General features: G+C 37.9%; 1 protein-coding gene across 3 annotated transcripts in view; it reads right to left on the minus strand.

Annotated features, from left to right (window-relative positions):
• The window catches only part of LOC126094656 (heterogeneous nuclear ribonucleoprotein 27C), a 67,360-nt gene that overhangs the window by 10,560 nt on the left and 36,230 nt on the right, over window positions 1–20,570 (minus strand). For all 3 annotated transcript variants that reach the window (XM_049909160.1, XM_049909161.1, XM_049909159.1), the window contains one exon: window positions 17,143–17,233. In XM_049909160.1, coding sequence (XP_049765117.1) covers window positions 17,143–17,233 — 91 coding nt within the window. The remainder of the gene's footprint in view (window positions 1–17,142; window positions 17,234–20,570) is intronic.

Here is a 20,570-nt window from a genome sequence, read left to right on the forward strand (position 1 = left end):
GGACTTCATTCGCGACCTTCAAGCCAGAAACTGGGGAGTGGACCTTAGTGCCAGATAGCCGGCGCAGGCTACCCCAGACAACAGAAGAAGGAGTAAAACTGTTGAAGGTGCTTGTGAAAGCAGCCCAGCTGGCTTTCTTGCTTTCTTTAATAATACGACGACACTGAGCACGTAATCGTTTATAATTAATACAATTCGCCACTGTAGGGTGGCGTTTAAAGGTGCGTAAAGCACGTCGACGAGCACGTAAAGCGTCTCTACATGCTGCGGTCCACCAGGGGACCGGTACGCGACGTGGAGAAGAATATGTACATATTTTTAGGTCTACAATGATTTTGGAAATGAATGCTGAACTATGTACTGTTTTATGCAGTACTCAGACAAGAAGTATCAGAACTGATCAAGATACTCTCAAGAGGTAAGAACTGCAAGTTTCATTTTCAAAATTACATCTGATATCTGCATCTCTGGCTAACAATATACTGTTCACTGTATGAGATCTAAGTACCTCATCCTCCAAGCGAAAAATTATAAATATTCAAATAACAACAGAAAAAAATCCTATGTGTGGGCTCAAGATCACCTGCTGTTTGTAATTCCCTCACTCCATACCTAAACAGAGGAAAACAAACAGCACACCTCTGCTTCTGGAAACAACTCTCTGTGGCCAGCGCTGTAGTGATCAAGATTGAGAGTGGGAGGGGACAAAACAAGTGGCATCATCATGTATTTGAGTTTCTACTGATGCACAGTTATACAGTGTATGCAAGGAAACACAAATATAGCAGAGTTCACACACACACACACACACACACACACACACACACACACACACAGGTTTGAACAGTTGCTTAATGATGGATCCAGTTGAGAATCTCATCTGGAATTTATACGCCTTCAGAATGAATGTTTGTAAGAACTTGAATTACATATTGCCTGCTTCACTGTACCATACAATGCAATTTCATCAACCTTGCTGTGCATATAAATTGTAAATTTCGGAACTGTCAACAAACATTTTGATGTGGAACATCTAAATTCCACTTTAGCATCAGAAACTAACCTTGATCTGTGGTGTATTGATGAATATACATTAAGAAAATGCTGTTTGGAAAAAAATTCATCTATGCCGTTTCTTTCAATTTCATCTGAATACCAGTTTTTTTTTTTTAACCTTGCACAAAAATGTGGTAGTTCTAATGAAAATAGCAAGCTAATATTCAGTATGCCTTATGTATGATAACTTTATTGTTTGTTGCACATCTGAGAAAGATTAAGCACGACCTATGTAATTGCAAGCAAGTATAACACGTGTTAACATTGCTAGCAAATTTTAAATGTGGATAAAATAATCACCATCAGTCACATCAAGTTTTAGCAGTTGAGGAAACTAGGTACTGGCATCACTAACTCCTTCCAGGAAAACTATGCAGAGAAAACGAACACTACTGAAAACGTTTCAGTCTAACCATGGCACTTTTACGATACAAACATTTAAAAAAAGGAGCTCAAAGTCTTGAGATACACAGCCTAATGTCAATCTCACTGATGTGATACGATACACAATGAGACTCTCATATCATGCAGTTGCAACTATCATCAGATGAACGCGTAGAAACGTAGTTGAAGCGACCTAACTTGTTCCTACTGGGATGACAGCACTACAACACCAATAGAATTTTCTTGTCGCATCACCATGTGAAACAGACTGCTGATTGCTCCACACAACCACACACACACACACACATACACGGGGCGGGAAATGCGAAGTCATCCAATGCATGTCAAAAAAATTGTTTTATGTAGGTGAAGCGATGCTACATCCACATCTAGCTCCTCAGTGAAACTAACTTTTCACACAAAAAATTAAAAACCAGTTTTGGGATTCACACGTGCTCTCTGCTATGTAATCTCATTTAATTTTGAGGAAACTATTTGGAAAAAAATGTACAGTATAGTCTGATAGCACAGTTTGATAATTAACTAGTTTTCTTTGCTATTTACCATACTTATTGCATACTTTGAAAGTAAGTAAAACAGCACATATTTTGAAAAGTCTGCAATAAAAAATAGCCAACGGCCAGTTTTTGATAGGTGTATTTTAGGTGTCTCAATGTTGGGTACCAATTTCAGCTAACATATATAAACTGTATTTAGCCCTCTAAGGACAGCCATACTATTTTCCAGTCTCAAGTAAATATGTGATATTCGGAAGTTATCCGCAATTAGGCTGACAGCGATGTGCCACACGCAAGGCTTTGCTGCCTGCTGTGTTGCCTTACCTGTCATTTATCACTCCTGTAGGAGTGCAAATGTTGCACAGATAACCATTGCACAGACTCCATTTAAACTTTTCACATCACATGTTGCCTCAGTGAGAACTGCAAGTAACGGTTGGCACATTCATCTGCATATGCATCTTTGGTTACAGTATTATAGAAGGACAAGGGGTCAGCACACTGCCTCTCCCAGCTGTTGTCAACTTTCTAGACCTTAATGCCACTACTCGTTTAAGTACTACCTACTCATGTGCTGAGTGCATTCTATTCGAGTCCTCCCAGCAAGGGAAATTTTAGAGATTGAACCTAGGTCCTCCAGGTGGCACTCAAAGATGCCAACTTCTCACTTACTGAGACAGGTGTTGGAGAGTAGACTGGCCAATAAAATCTCATCTTATGCTTCTTAGGTAGCCTTACGATGGTACTGATTACCTTTTGCACTGTGCAAGTCTAATTGTTTGTAGACTTTGTAGTGTTGATGGAGCCAGTATACCAAAAATTGTATACTTTTATTCCATCACTTAAGCACACTTAAATCTACCAGAAGTGGTACTTTCAGGTTAAACAAAATAAGTTTTGCTAAGGCCACTAACCCTTCATCCTCCTTCCAATAACAGACAGTCTACAGTTGATACCCATAATTTTGACACTACGTTACGCAACCAATGGGGAAGGTTCTTATAATGCCACTAACTGATCTGGGACTCATACTTCAACCACTAGAATTATGAAATGAAATGCCTACTGAATGTCACTTACACTCGCCTGATACTGGTACTTTCCATTGCACTATATGCTACCTCCTCACTATTTTTTTGTCAATTAAAAAGATGCGAGACTACGAGCAACTCATTCAATGAATACTCGTATATTAACGAACATAACTGCTTCACAATTGTGTCAGGATCGGTTACCGTGTATGAGGGGGACCTCTCCAGCTACCGGTGGCTTCAATGACAGTACCTCACATTATTTAATCTGCAAACACATAGAATTAAAAACTTTCAGATGATTCTGATTCCATAGCAGTATGCTAATCAAATGCTGATAAGTCACAAATACAACTCTTACTGTCTTCTGTTAACACTGATTGAGGAAAAAACAAAACAGCACATTGTGTATCCAATTTTTATGTAAGGAAAACAAATATGTACTGGGGAAAAAATTTCTCCAACAGTTTAAAACGCTCCAATTATTGTAGCATTTTCTTTCCCATAGTTGTTTTAAACAGAAAACCTGTACCCTGTTGCTTCATATACTATTCTGTCTGCATGATTGTTTATTAAAGTATCAAATGAAAATTTGAAGCAACAAAGTCAAGAAGCTCTTGAAATTATTGCTGCCATCTCTTTCCTAAATCAACAGATAGTATTACAGAAGGCATATGAAAACATGGACCTTCATATGCATCTCTGTTTCAAAATTTCAAAGCAATTGGCGAAGAACTTTTGGAGATTACAATTTTGAATGTATATACATTTACTTTATGATTTATAAAGACTGAGGAAATATATACACTGATGCTACAGCTTCTACTAGGCTTCATTTTGCAAAATTAAGAACTGAAGCAGGAGCCAAGCATGGGTATGTCCTGCCTCCGAATCAGCAGCCTTACAGTAAGTTTTGAGATCTTTTAAACTATGCACGTAAGTAGTAACTGTAATGCATCTCAACCACAATCATTTTACTACCACTATGAAACAGACTGATACAACTATATATAAATCACAGATAAATCAACTGTATGGTGAGAAGAACCTCTAATATTCATCTCCAATATGGCAACAATTTTAAAAAGGGCTCTCCAGTGAGCAAAGGGTGGTGGTGGTGGTGGTGGTGGTGGTGGTGAATATTTGGAATTACTGGAAGTGCTATAAAAAGTCATTCAGAGAGCAGACTGGAGTGGTAGACAATTACAAGCAACGAATATGAAGTGGAGACTCTTGGTATACAATCAGGTGCATGGATGGCAGAAGAACAAAGGAAGTTCCAGTATTAAGATTCCAAAGCACTGAGACTCCTCTGATGAAAGAGGAAAGATGCTAGGAAAGATGCAGGATCTACAGGATGCATACAGCATAATGTATGAATAAATCTTGAGTTGCCTTTTTCAGTGAATTGGAAACAGTCTAATAAGAAATTTATCAGTTCTGCAACATTTTCAAAGCCAAATGCTGTTGCTTTCCCTTCCATTAGAAAATGACCCAATTCCATACAAGGAGTTCCACATTTGGTCCCATTCATTTCAATATCTTAATGGGGATGTGACACCCAAGCTCTTAGTAGTGTTCAGGAGAAACAGTAAAACAGGAAGGCTACACTTGTCGGGGGCAAGAAGACTTCATGATCATTTTGAATAGTGCAATACAGTACTGTACAGACTGTCGGGTTGCTCTTTCTTCCGTCTTTTAAATAAACTTACGGAAGCATTCAACACTGAACAAGAACACTTATTTAGGCACAAAGGGCTCCAATAGCCATCTTGGGGCTCAAAGTAGTTGATTAACCAGATTCTCTTTTTCCCAGGAAAGGATGAGACCCATAGTTACAAAATTCCAAAGAAAGCATGTGAATGGATGAGAGATTTGCCCATGTACTGAAGGTTTCATTCAATGGAGCACACACCAGAAAGATATGCTTTATTGGCCAATGTTGCTCTATGGCAACACCAAACTTCACTTTTTTGCACCAATTTTTAAATTTTGTTCTTGGGTGGACAAAGATGCTTACATGCAATGTTTAAACTCTTGATTCAAGAATGTTTCTCCCCCTTTTGTGTGAAGTTCCTTGGCTGACAGCGTGCTATGTTATGTGAGCATCTGTCACCAGTGTAGCACTTTCTTTTGACTTTGTGGCACTATTTTGTATTGTGCAATGAAAAATGCTTATAAATGGAGAAGATATCTTGGAAGTGAATTATTTCACCATCTGCCAGGAACTTAAGTGTGAACTAGAGTAGTTATGTCTACGTATGAGTATCATCATAGTGAATTTTTTACCTGATAGTTATAAGAACGAAGTGCAATATAATTTTGCCTGTAGGAAATACCGGATTTTGTGAACACTTATGTTTCTAGTACTTTACTGAATTACAGTGAACTGTCTGTTTAGATTGAAATACTGCCCTTAGACAATGAGGAAAAACTCCAGACGCAGGGTCGTAGCAGTTTTGACTACCAAAAGGACAATTCTGTGATCATGGTTATGTAGTGAGCAAAACATAAAGTGTATGCAAGCTCTTTTTGCTGTATTCATCATCTTACAACTGTAGAGTGATGGAATACATAGGTGGAGAAAAAGACGTTCCTTGCCCCAACAATGTAGAGCAATACAATAACTGCATTGTGGGAGAGAGGACAATATCTGGCAGAAATGCTTATTGAACTGTACAGTGTATCACTGAACTGAAATTTTCTATTTCATTTCTCTATATATATATTTCTGCATTGTGTACGTGTAGCTCTTATCAATGCGGCAGCGACGGGGGGGGGGGGGGGGGGGGGAGGGGGGGGGGCAGCGAAATGGCATTGAACTGCTTCAAAGGGAAGACTGCAAATAGATTGATGTCTTCTGTGAAGAAGAAACTTGGCATGCCATCGATGGATGCACATGTGATCCAGATGAACAGTTTTGCTCCTGTTGTTGTTGTTGTTGTCTTCAGTCCTGAGACTGGTTTGATGCAGCTCTACTTTTGCTCCTACGCCAGCTAATGATGTGCAGTACCACAGTTTTGGTAACTCTGCAGAAAATGGTTAGAAGGACAGACTTAGGCCTTGCCCTCACAACAGATATTTTGACTGTAAAGTGTGGAAGTGTTCTGTGCTTTGTACTAAAGAGAAACTGTTTTGACAGTCCACATGAAATGTTGCAAAAATGGAACAAATTTTTCAGATACTGGAACAAGACTTTAGCATATTTCATATTGAAGTTACTATGCACCTTTTTACAGGCGATATACTGTATTTTGCAAGGAGGGGGAAAAATAGATGTTAGGAAAGCCCAAACCGAAGTAAAATTGCTCACACAACCATACTCATTTAAATTAACAAAATAGTTTTCTTTATCATATTTGTGCGCACTCCTAATAAACAGTTAAATGTTGGTAAACCTTTGAACAACCATCATGAATCGGTACTGAGAATGTTACACACCAGTTATCAAACATGTGGTACATTTACCATAACCTGTTTCAGGACTGGCGTATCCCATTATTAATGCGAGAAGTGTACACCAGGGTCAGTCTGATCCTGGAGTTTCTTGTTTGTTACTTTACACGACACATGCACCACCACACAAACAGCTTGCTGCCACCAACGGAAATTCAGCATTGAGTGAGACACAGAAAAGGAAGGACATTCAAAGTTTTGACACACTATTGTTTAAATTTGCAAATATTTGAGGTGCCACTGTTCCCCTCAAGTACAAAATTGTGTAACTTCTCTCTCTGAACATGGAGCACATTTATGTGAAAATGGCATGTAGAAATGACCTTTTACTGATGGAAGATGCTATACGGGAAGCACTGTTAGAAAAACAGTCATGAAAGTGACTTTCCTGATGAAAGTGATTCTGAAGCTGACACTCCTGCAGCAGTTGTAGACACTGAGCAGTCTGCTGAATTTTCAAAGAGCAGTGAAGAAATACAGCCATCCCTGGTAAGAATGGTCATTGTTGGACCAGAGCTGTTCCTAACAGAAGAGGCCAACTAATTACTGACACTGTAGTCCATATTCCAGGAGTACAGAAATGATGAGTGGATTTCTGAATAACTGAGGACACCTAAAGAATATCATCATCATCATCATCATCATCATCATCATCATCATCATCATCTAATTACACAGAAAATGAAGTCAAAAATCAAGACCCTTTGAAGTTTCATCACTGAAAACATTTCATAACAATTTTTATGTTAAGTCTCAGATTTTGGATACACTACCGATTCAAAAAGTTAGACGAGGTGAAATGACTGTGCTTAGTATTTCAGACTTCAATTTCATAATGAAAGATTCTATACTCAGGTATTTTCTACTGGATGCAACTGTCACTTCTGTTTGTTTTGTTTTTGGGTACAAAAACAACTAGGGTCATACATGCCCACACCAGAACTGTAGAACACTTAAGACAATGAGAGGAGTTAAAAGACTACATTTTAATCTCAATCAACAGAAAAGAAGACAGTTAAAAACAGGCCGTGGAGAAAGGTCTATACAATACGCCATAGCAAAACGGAGGTCAGAAGCTAATAACAGGGTGTCTATGTGGGCAAAGAAAAAGTTCCCAAGTTTTTCCTAGATATCCCAGTTAAAAAATACACTTTTTCCAGGGCTTCAATATACTTTGTTTGTGTTAAATGCCAGTATACTTTCCCTAGGGACTGGTAAACTTGTCAGTTCTTTGAATGGTTAACATTTCACACACCAGCATAGAAAACTAAATCCAGGAAGAAAGGGGAGGGGGGGGGGGGGAGGCTCCCTGAAGTGCAGCAACGTTTACACTACACATTTTTGTATTACGGTACACAGCATATTTTCGTACTATGACATTATAAATTCAAATCCCACCAAACACAGCACGTTAATTTTATGAAGCATTGAAACAGGGATTTCTATGTCCTTGTGCAAGACTATCACAGCTCATGTCAGATGATCAAGCCAGCTGATGACAGCAGATGTTCAGAGCCAATAGGAATATCACTTAAGCAGCAGGAACACACAAATAAGAAAATTTAATGGTTTAAATTAATATACAAAGTGTAGCTACACGGAAAGCTAAGTTTTAAATGATAGTCAAACTCTAGGTGATTGAAAAAATTCTCAAACAGTAACATAATTCATCTTGCTTAAAATGTAACTTACTTTGAAAGTGACACTTTACAATATTTTACCCAAGACCTGTTAGAAATTCTTATGTTTCAGCAGTTGCCAGAGCATGCCAGAAAACAGACATTACTGCACGTGCGGAGCTACGGCAACGTAGGAAACCCCTACGTTTGTATGTATAAAGCTAACAGATTTCACATTATGCCTTAAAAGAAACAGGGCATCAGGGGATACTGCAAGAGCATCAGAATCCCACAAACCATAGCGTAAGTCTGCTTGAAGCCCACATTCCTATGTCCAGATTCACAATATAGTAGGCCCCAAGCTGACATTAAGCTTCTTAGTGTGGTTTTAGAGGATGTAAATTTTTTGGAGTTCCAGTTCTGTACTGTCTTGTGTTTGGTTCTTTACTATGGAATAATGCCATGCATGCCAGAAGATGAAAACATGCACTTGAAATTCGCTAAACATTTGGAAGTAGCCAATACTGTGGACTAAAACACTTCATTTCAAATAAATTTATTTCCTCTGCAGGAACCACTAATAAAAGCCAAATTTCCTTAGAAGACCAACAAAAATAACTTCATTGTTCTGCAATGCGATTAATGCTCGACTACCAAAAACGTGGTAACAAAATAAACCAGAAAACAAGCTAATAAAATATTTCAGCCCTTCGTAATCACACGAATGTATCTCAATTCACTTGATAGCTCCCAGCCACAGAAATCCGTTTTGTTTTCCTTTGACATTGTAGGTGTAAACGATGAGGAAACAGCAGAATCACTAAAGGTAAACATCAGTCATGAGGTGACTACCCCCACCCCCCAAACAACAGACTGCTCTGTGCATGCTCGAATCTGACAGCTTGGGCACGACATAAAATTTTTTCCTGTCAGCATCTGGCTGCTACTGCTGATACAGCTAACAGCCACACTTCAAGAAGCCAGAAGTGGGAGCATACGTGACTCAACTGCACATGTGTGTGAGCTTGCTGGCAACTGCTCAAATGAACCTTATGTACATAGTTGTGATGTCACGCTCATGGAAGCAGTTTGTTGTTACGAAGGATTACATAGCCTTTGACACAGTTAGCTGTTGGCAGACACTTGTGTATGCACAGTGTTTTGTTGTTGTAAATTGCGCATTTCCTTTGCACCTCAAGGTTTTTTTCCTCTCTCATTTAAGTTTTACTCATGCAGTAGTGGTATACAGTAATAGAGTATCAGACAGTCAAAATTACAAAAATTTAAATTCCTGGCATTTCAAAAAATTCCCAGGTTTTCCGAGATGTCCCAGGGCATATACACCCTGAAAAATTAAATGGCCTTCGCCATATTGCTACAACGAATAAAAAGTAGAACACAGTTGACAGCTCGCACACTGTTCACTAAAACGACCAATCACTCAGATGGCAAACACAAATGAGAATGTAAGTGGTTAAAAAAAGGGCATTCCATTAGGAAATAGCCGACCTCCAAAGGTTGAACACAATGAGCACAAATTGTTGGAGGAGCAGCTCTTAAATGGCGATGGCTAAGATGACTGTGCCCGATACACAACCTAACTAAAATGATCGCACAGCGAGAGGGCAGAGGAGGAGGTCGCCCAAGTCACAGGGAGAGGCTTAATAACCTGGAGCTTGTTCCCACAAAGGGAGGACCAGTGGTGATGTCGAAGTGACACCACCTGCTGACAAACAGCAACACAGATCGGATGAAATGTAGGAACTAGCAGGCTGAGCACTCTGACTGCAGTCTTGGCAGCAGTGTTGGCGGCCTCGTTTCCTGTTGGACTGACATGACCAGGAACACACACACACAAGCATCACAATGGCTGCATCAAGAGTGAGAAAGTAACAGCTTTCCTGGACCCGTTGTGTTAAGAGATGGGTGGTGCACAACACACAGAGGCTTTGAATGACACAGAATCAGAGCAGATAACACAATTCAAAAGCCTGTGTCGCTGGATGTACTACGTGGCCTGACAGGGCCAAGAGCTCTGCTGGAAATACTGAAGAGTGTTCCAGTAGCTGATACCAAAAGACATCAGTGACAATGACAAAGGCACACTGAACACCACTGTCAGCCATCAGTGGACAAAGATACTCACGAAGTTCCATGTGAAGGTCATGAAACTGAAGGCAAGAGTGAGGCTGGAGTGGTGTCCTTCGGAAGCAAATGAAGGCCAAGGTGAACATGGGCTGCCATGTGAAGCCAAGATGAGGAAGGGTTTACACCCTCTGCGAAAAGTGCAGGTAACGTGAAGTTAAACTGCCGGAGCAAATAGGTAACAGAAGAGGGACGCACCCCATACTGACGAGCAAATGAGTCATCGAAGGAGGTGGCATAGGATGGGTTGCACAAACGGCATGCGTATCTACTGAAAGTCACAGCAGTACGACAGCAGTTCAGCAGCTTCTGCATACAGACACTCCACCGGGCTAGTGTGAAAGGCGCCACGGAGATATATAGTATTGCAACAACATAAGAGCGACGGACGTGTACATGCGTAAATTAAACATTCAGTTTCAAACGGACAAGGGACCAGAACAAACTGAGGAGGGTGGTTTGATCTTGTCCCTGGAAAGTACCACTTATCACACTAAGTTGATGGCTGCTTCTCAAGGAGGCCATTGAGAAAAATGGTCCAGTAAGGCACCTTTAACATTTACATATTTTATGCTGACACATTCCTCTCCAAGCACAAAAGGATATTAAGCTTCCTCCAAAATTGAAGGCAACCATTTCTTTACACCTTACTGTAATATTTTCCCCATTTGCCCCATGTACTTCATTTCACAATCCTGATACTATTTCGAACTCCTGCCTTTCCTGTACAGTTCACTGCTTTTATCATGCAACCTCTGTGCCAGTTTGTTAATGTTTAATGCAATTTTAACCCCCTTTGTTGTTAAACAAACTCAACTTCTAGGAGATGGTTCCCAACAAAACTAGAACATCTGTATAAATATAGAATCATGCCTATTGGGAAATCATATCCAGGTGACAAAGCTAAATGAAGGGCCGAAAACTGCACCAGAAACAGCTGACAAACAGAGGCTGAAGCTTGATATTAGCACATGAGCGAAATGGATGGAGGATGCTGGAGTGAATGAAATGAAATGCCAGAATTGTGAAAGTATTTGGGGCAAAAGGACAGATATTTTGAAGTAATGTTGATAGCATTATAATGAACAGAATGGCTCATTAGCAGAAACGAAGCACTGCAAGAATGAGCAGTATGAGGGTATACCACTTTTTGGACAACACAGGGTGGTTGCTGTGAAATTTAGAGGGAGCTGAGATTTTCTTAGGACTTAAAACAGTGTAATATATCAGCATGTTCAATGAGATGATGTGCGTAAGGGGCATTTCTGGGCCCACTTTAGTAGTGTCCTCAAGAAATAGCCAACAACTTAAACTAGCGGCAGTAAGTTAAATATTTTATCTTGGGGCATTCTACACGGGTGCTCATATTTTAACATATATGTAGTATTGGTTTTTAGAATTTGTTAGGACATGACATTTAACATTCAACAGTTTTACAATGGACAGTAGCATCATATGGGCCTGTGATGCAAGTGTTATAGCGTAGTCTATCTTTGGTAGGCCGTTAGTTTAAAACTGAGCCTTGTGGGAGTAAAGTGTGCCAACATAAGGTGTTTGAGGATTAATTATGTTTCACAATACATGTTCTCTGCTGGCTTTTTACTTTTGGCAAGTGTAAGGAGATGTAAGCTTTAAAGGGAGGAGGGGGGGGGGGGGCAGGACATCAAACTGGCTGACTTAGCAGGAGGGCAACACAGGACATATTAATTTCCACTGTCTACACTTTTACAAATAAACTCATGAAACTTTAGTCAGCATGACCAGGGAGGATTCAGGATTCACACTCACAGGAGTGAAAGTTCAAAAGCTTAAAACATTTTTTTACATATGAAATTTCATCATTTATCACTTACCACTGGCTGCATTTGTTGCTATAGGTAGTTCTTCATAAGTGAGAGATTCTTCAATGAATTCTGCACAGCATACAAACCATACTTACTTGTGCATTGAACTCTAGAATTTATTTACTTTGTGAAAAAAAAAATGAATGCGCCATTACATTTTAAACTTCATATTTAGGAAAATAATCAAATTTTATAATTAATTTACCACAGTTTTTAATAGATTGAAAAATTCTGCAGTTTCATGCACCTGATAAGTATAGTTCATATGCTGTGCAAAATTCGTTGAAGAATCTTACTTATGAAGAAAAATGTACCTATAGCAACCAATAATAAGTGAAAAACAAAACCACATGTAAAAAAAATTGTTATGTTTTTGAACTTCCACTGTTGAGTGAGAGTCCTGAATCCTTCCTGGTCATGCTGACAAAGTTTTATGAGTTTATTTGTGAAAGTAGAGACAGTGGAAATTAAAATGGCCTGTGACACCTCTCCTCCTCCAAATCCACCCAATTGATGTCGTATCCCCCTTAATGTGTGTTATACTAGAAGACTGTACAAATATTTATATAGTTGTCTGTCACTGCTGTGTATTGATTTCACATCCCAGTCCTAAAGAATATTGTAAATATTCCATGTCTGGCAAGTAGTGCCTAACTTTCTCAGCACTGCTGAACTGACAATATCTAATACAGAATTGAATGGGCATCTGGTGCTCATTTTACCACATCAAATGTCTGTCAACTTAAGCATTCAACAGCTTGTTTGCAAAACAGGTACTACCCAATATTAACAACAAATATGCACTGAGTGATAAGCAAAATTAGAATGAGAGCAAAGTTTTCATTTTCTCCGTCCAATTGTGTTGTACTTTTACAGCACAGATCAATGACATGCAGCTATTAATAAACCAAATAATTAGTTTTCTATGCTACTCCCCCTCAACTTCATTAGCATACAATTTCCTTAACATTTAATGTGCAATGATCAATTCTGAACTGTCACTTATCAGATTTTTCATCTGAAGTATAAAAACCTCTTCATTTCAGAAGCATCTCTCTGGTACAGCTGTTCACATATTTAGGCATGTGGACTTTAAACTGAAACAGATGACATCAGGTTTCATCAATAGGGCTACGTAAACAGTTTCAACAATCTTTCGACCTATCGAAGGTGGAAAGGCCTAGGAGGCTGACTTCTGTCAATTGCTTTCTACTAAAATTGATCTTTTAAATAAAAGAAGGGGGCGAGGGCACATATTACAGTAACTTTTCTTTCCTCTCAGTTGATAAATAATAGCCATTAGCAACTGTTTAACCAAAGTTTTTAAATCTATTATTTGTATGAAATAATATTCTTATAATTAACAATTTGAAACAGTACTTTAAAATTTATGGTTTTCATAACTTACTAAATTAAATTTCATGTTAAGTTAGAAAAGAATTCCTCAAAATTTTATGAAATCCCTATTTTATGAAATCCCTATTTTATGAAATCCCTATTTTATGAAATCCCTATTTTATGAAATCCCTATTTTATGAAATCCCTATTTTATGAAATCCCTATTTTATGAAATCCCTATTTTATGAAATCCCTATTTTATGAAATCCCTATTTTATGAAATCCCTATTTTATGAAATCCCTATTTTATGAAATCCCTATTTTATGAAATCCCTATTTTATGAAATCCCTATTTTATGAAATCCCTATTTTATGAAATCCCTATTTTATGAAATCCCTATTTTATGAAATCCCTATTTTATGAAATCCCTATTTTATGAAATCCCTATTTTATGAAATCCCTATTTTATGAAATCCCTATTTTATGAAATCCCTATTTTATGAAATCCCTATTTTATGAAATCCCTATTTTATGAAATCCCTATTTTATGAAATCCCTAATCTTTCCAACATAAAATTTAATTCCAGGTTTTCCAGAAGACTTGCCACCCTGAATATTCCTTGCATGTGAGGGTCACTGGAAGTTGTGAAGTAGCTTCATTTCCACCGTCACATTTTCCAGACACAATTACCAATCTAAATACTTTAAGTTTCAACAATGGTCAGTTATTATAAATAGGTGGTGGTGTCTTGGTATATCACTAAATAATCCTCATGCTATTGCATTCTTTTTCATTACTAAATTTGTATTTTGCAGTACAAGACAACACCTCAGGATCTTGAGTGATTGTTGTAATTGAAGGAGAAAAATCCCAGAATGTATACTAAGATCTTAATGGGTCACAGAAACCCTATCCTAAGGTTAAGCAACAATTTCTATAAAATCATGATTCAGGATCAGTTCAGATCTGAAAATGAGAGCACAGTGCTTTTTGGTCAGTGAAGCCTCACCTCAGTACATAATAGAATTAAATGAAAATTGATGTACAGCCTGTAGTGTGGGGATTACTGCAGTGTTAATTGTAAATGACTAAATTACACTTAACATAACAATCATTACAATTTTTTCTGGCACCATTATGTGAAGACAACAGCACTGAAAGCTACCCTTCTAAAGACCGACAACCAGTAAATTTACACCTGAAAGAACCCCCCCCCCCCCCCCTCTCTCTCTCTCTCTATCTCTCAGCAGTATATTTTCTCCCACCTGACAGCAAACCAGCTCTGCAGCATAATCTATCAAAAGCCAATCCCTATTAATATGACATTTTTACAGCTTTTCACCAACACAGTATTTCAAAAACCTACAGGGTCAGTACCTATTGGCACCAAATATACATTTATTGATAACTAACAACTCATGACAATCCATTGAGTTACTAATAACTGACATCTTACTATAAAGTCCTTTAGTTTTATCTCTAAAATCAAATTTCTTAACCCACACATTTCTACTGTACCCCATATTAAATCTGGTATTAGAGCAATTACTTACAAACATTATTTGTTAGTGGCAAGATAACATGTTACCTCATGCCCTGCTGAGTTGTCCCAATTTTTATTCCAATATACAGTTAAAAATTATTCTCAACAGTAAATTCAAAGCAAATTTTATACTATCAATGGCTATAGCAGTGGAGTAACACCCCCTTCAACTTGACAAGGAAAACATTTCAAAAATTTCCATGGGTGCTGAGACAGTTAAATTACCTACACTCCAAAAGGATTTATTGCAACAGTAAGTACCACAAGAGTATTAAACAGCCATTTTTCTGTCAATTCTGATACACATCTAAATTCTGCCCATAAATCGGATGTGACACAATTGCAGAATTTTCAATAACCATGTGCGAAACACTTCTGTTCCAATAATAAAATCTTTGGGGGGGTGGGGGGGGGGAGACAAACATTGCGATCAACATCTCCTCCCCTTTAAAGCTATAGCTGTTATTAATTCAAAATGGCATTGATACTTACAAAGCAGCAAGTTCTTCCAACTTCTCATACTATTGCAAAAAAGAAGTACAGTATGAACTTGGTGACCACTAAATTCTTAAAATTAGGGGCCTCATGAGTAAAAGCAGTAGAAGTAATTTATATGATTGAACTGTCACATATAATGAAAACTTATTGACAAATTACTGTCTTAGTATCTATAGTTCTTTAAAAAAAGAATTCATAGGAATACATCAGCAAAGTATGGCCAGTGTCAATTATTAATTAGTTATCTTTAAACAATTATATCTGACCATACAAAGCTGTTGAATTCCTAACATGAGTCCCAAGCAGCTGTTTCAATGCTGTTACGTAGATCCTAAAAACACTACACTGCAAGTACAACATTTGGCCCCTAATTATCAACATTTCAGTTCTACTTTCAAGGCATAGCATCCTGGAAACAATGAAACATTAAACAATACCTTAAAAGAGAACACACGCTGAAATTTGTGATTTTACAAAATCTTGAGAACATCAACAAAATACAACCGACTTTCTGAAAGTTTCATTATGCAATTATCCAGTTACTTTAACTTGTCCACTTGCATGCAGCATTTTTATTTAAGATACTACGTAAGTGTATGTGTGGGCCTATTGTACTCGCAATGTTGTTTTTAGATTTATATATAAAGCTGCCTGAAATCATGCAAAGAAAAAGGGAGAAGAAATGAAAAGCACAATTACTGGATTGAGAACTTTAGCCATTTACTCTCTGGAAAAGCTCTACAAAGGACAGTACGAACTTCAGTACAATACAAATTAAAAAAGTTCCAATTAAAATTAAAAAACAAAACAATGTGCGTAAAAGTGAAACTGCCAGTTAGCAAATACATTACGTACATAAAAGCAGATTCAATTAAATCAACGAATTAATGGTTGTACTGTGCATGCAAGTTAAGCACTGCATATGATTTCATAAATAAATTTTATTTCTTACACAGTGGAAAAATCATGTACGCTTCTTTACACTCGTCTGACATGAGGCAATTTTAATTACTGTTCAATAAAAGATTTAAAAATCTTAAATAAACATTAACAATTCTTGTACATATGAAGTAATACTAAAAATAAGGGACAAGTCCAAGTAACCAAATAATTCATAATAAGCCTTTCACTTTTACAAATTACCTAATTATGTACATCAGTCAATCTTGTACGAAAGCACAGTTTCATTTTCGGTGTATTACTTCTACTAAAACGGTAATTTTTTTAGTTTTTCTTTTTTTGTAATAGAAACAATCTCAACCCACAGGCGCTGACTCAAACTCAGGGGACCGAAGAAGCTGCACACTATTGATCTCCAACCACTGACTGTAACTACGTAACACTACTTACTGCACCTGTAAATGAACTGACTGTTGTACAGCTGTTTATGTGAACTTAATTTCACAGGGGAAGTCAAATTTAAAAAGAAAAAGAACCATATTCCATTTTATACTAGTGGAGAGCCTATAACTGTGTGTGCGCAACAGTCAGTTAATGTCTCTTATACCTTGTCACATTCACCGATTCATTACAGGAATCAAGTTGAGTTCTACAAACTTGTCAGCACTCCAACAAACAGAACACTAACCATGGGGTGTTAGTCAGCGCCTGGGGCCGAACACTGCTCAACCTCACCAGCACATCACAAATTTCAGCGGGCTAGCATGTCACGATGAAGGCCACTCTTTATAGTCAAATGCCTTCCCACCTGGAACAGGGGGGTGGGCGGAGTACGCTCCTGCTGCTGCAGTTGTTCCATCAGCACCATATGTCCTCGCTCCTCCATAAGTTGATGTATCCTGCACACATGTTGGACAGCCATAATTATTTTGTTAGCAGAGCCTCATTTCATAAGTCAGGGAACATATTTATAAACATAAATGCCAAGTACTCAACATTCGTTAAGCATGAAATCAAAATATTTATCAATATTATTATTATTATTATTATTATTATTAAACAATTCCATTATTCTCTATTTACTTGCTACTTTTACACATGGGAATTTAAAATTATTTTGTCATCATTATAGCTGGAGAAACAGTGGCCATACATTTAAGAGTAACAAGGTTCTTGGGCAACATCTGGGATATGTTAGGTAAGACAATGGTTGGAATGTTAACAAGGCAATGATTTCTGTCTTCAGGTAAGTTTTAACTTAAATGCTCTGCAATCACAAGTTGAGAATTTGTAAATGAGTAGCATGGGTTGGCCGAGAATGGCAAGACTAACCGTTCATTCACAACATACCAGCATTCACCTCAAATGAAATTACCATCTGATGGAAAACGGCTGGCTTCATTCACAGCACACCAGCATTCACCTCAAATGAAATTACTATCTGATGGAAAATGGCTGGCTTCTTAAGAATTTTAATTCCATTCCTTTCATATCAAGAGTGAGTGCAATGTTCATCATTACATTAGACAAAATGATTTGAATCTCTTAGTGACTGCAGAACAAGTCACATGTCAGTCTCTTTTACACTACAGAAGTTCTCCTGTACATGATTATGGAAGTTAAAGAAAATAGTTTTTCACACACTGACACACTTTGATGATAAAGCAACAGTGGACTATTCAAATTAACATTACCATGAAGTAAAGTTGTCCTCAATCCAAAGGTTGGTTTTAACATCATAGTTATTTATTATGCATCGTCCTGTTGTGGTATTCCTTTCTCATCAACCACCCTTCCAACTGACTTCCACAGCCAGTCACAGGGAGACCTACAGTTTAACACAGACTCTGAACTATGGTGGAACTCAGCCATAATGAAACATGAAAGGGGAAATTCAGATCTTTAAAGCTATGAAGACTTAGTGGTACCATAGCAAACTAAACCACAAAATGCAGCACTGTGTTCAATGAGACATTCTGTGACTGCTGAGAGCAAACATTTAGAACAACTAAATTAACTTTAAGCAGTATTTTCCTACAAGCAAATACCTAGCAGACAATGCAATAATAATAGCTTTTGAGAAGAACATTCCCCAGTTAACTAGATCTACAGAATTATTTACCATTTCACTGATATCAAAAACTCAAAATGGAGAAAACCTGTCACAAACAAAGCTGTCCCAACATCTTATCAGTACATAACCATCCATTCTAAACCTACTGTGTCACTTTTATATAATGCATTAGACAGACTGTCTCTCCGTGAAGAAGTGAATCTACACATTCAAGGCAGACTGCATGCCAAAATGTATGGTGCAGAAACCAGTTACACTATCTACTTCCATCATATGGACCAACTTCAAACAGCATTTTAATCAAAGTGTCAATGTCAAATCACAATAGTTAGCTACAAAACACAAACCTGTCCATACCTAACATTTATCAGACCTTGTGTATTGAAGCTCTTGTCTTAATTTAACTACACAGTGCCTGGATTACAGAGACAAAGGTGTTTTACTTTTCTCCATTGTTCAATCACCACACTGGAACTCCACAATGAAAATAAATTCAAGAAAATTTGTCTTGGGCCTCCTTTCAACTGACTGGGAGGAAATAAAGAGAAAGAGCACAACAGAAGACACTATCTGACTTAAGCGAACAAAACCTGAGCGAAGCATGCAAACAATTTTTCATTTTAATACTGACAGTTTACAACCACTTTATACACTGGAAGTACATAAGCAGTTATTACTATGCCTGAAAAGGAAAGGAGCCACCCAAAAACACTTTCAACTCTTTGATTGCCAAGAAACTAGCTACTTATAACACTGCTGCTAATCCATGCTTCAAATTGGACTACTATGCTCTGATTCCAATTACTCTGACTGCAGTTGTCGGGGGCAGTGTTGCCAGCATGCAGCCAGCCATGTTCCACAAGGCACTACATGTATCTACGAAACAAGCAACAGAGCGAACATGTGGTGCTAGAGAAAAAACAATGATTGGATGATGGCAACTGGCCTCTACCAGCTGACTTGTTGAAACGTCAATCACAAAGTAATTTTTAATTGAATCATACGTCAAGTCAAATTTTGTCCTGACACATCTGCATAATTTGGAAACATATAAGTTACTTTACGAGACTGAGGAGGGTGTGAGGACAACTGACGGAAAATGAAGGTTGACTATTCAGATTAGTTCAATAAACACAAACGTATATCGTACATAATGGATATTATATGCATTAACAGGTCCAGGTAAGTAATTTGGGTATTAATGAGACAATTCGCCAGTTAGTAGAGGTACTGAGACATCAACATACACACACAGAATGAAAGCTTTGCTAACTTACTCATGAATCCTGTAAGGATACATGGTACTTTTAAATAGTGGAAAAATCCATTTTTTTTAAACTTTATTAAATTCTACAGTCTTTCCCAATTACATTGATATATACATTATAGGGTTTCAAATTAAAAATGGCCTATATATAGAGGGAAACATTCCACGTGGGAAAAATATATCTAAAAACAAAGATGATGCGACCCACCCAAAGAAAGTGCTGGCAGGTCGATAAGACACACAAACACAAACATACTCACAAAATTCAAGCTTTCACAACCAACAGTTGCTTCATCAGGAAAGAGGGGAGGAGAGGGAAAGACTCAAGGATGTGGGTTTTAAGGGAGAGGGTAAGGAGTCATTCCAATCCCGGGTGCAGAAAGACTTGGGGGGAAAAAAGGACAGGTATACACGCACGCACGCACACATATTCCCCGTTGGTTGCGAAAGCTTGAATTTTGTGTGTGTGTATATATATATATATATATATATATATATATATATATATATATATATATGATGAGACCAAACAAAAGCGCTGGCAGGTCGATAGACACACAAACAAACACAAACACACACACAAAATTCTAGCTTTCGCAACCAACGGTTGCCTCGTCAGGAAAGAGGGAAGGAGAAGGAAAGACAAAAGGATATGGGTTTTAAGGGAGAGGGTAAGGAGTCATTCCAATCCCGGGAGCGGAAAGACTTACCTTAGGGGGAAAAAAGGACAGGTATACACTTGCGCACACACACACACATATCCATCCACACATACACAGACACAAGCAGACATATCAAATTTTGAAGTTACGGTCATGTATGCTGCCGCATCCCCTTTATTTCTGGTACACAAACCAGTATTTCAAAAAGAACTGAGCTTTGTTTCCTGCAATTA

Source organism: Schistocerca cancellata, chromosome 8 (assembly GCF_023864275.1).
Source record: "Schistocerca cancellata isolate TAMUIC-IGC-003103 chromosome 8, iqSchCanc2.1, whole genome shotgun sequence".
Taxonomy (NCBI): domain Eukaryota; kingdom Metazoa; phylum Arthropoda; class Insecta; order Orthoptera; family Acrididae; genus Schistocerca; species Schistocerca cancellata.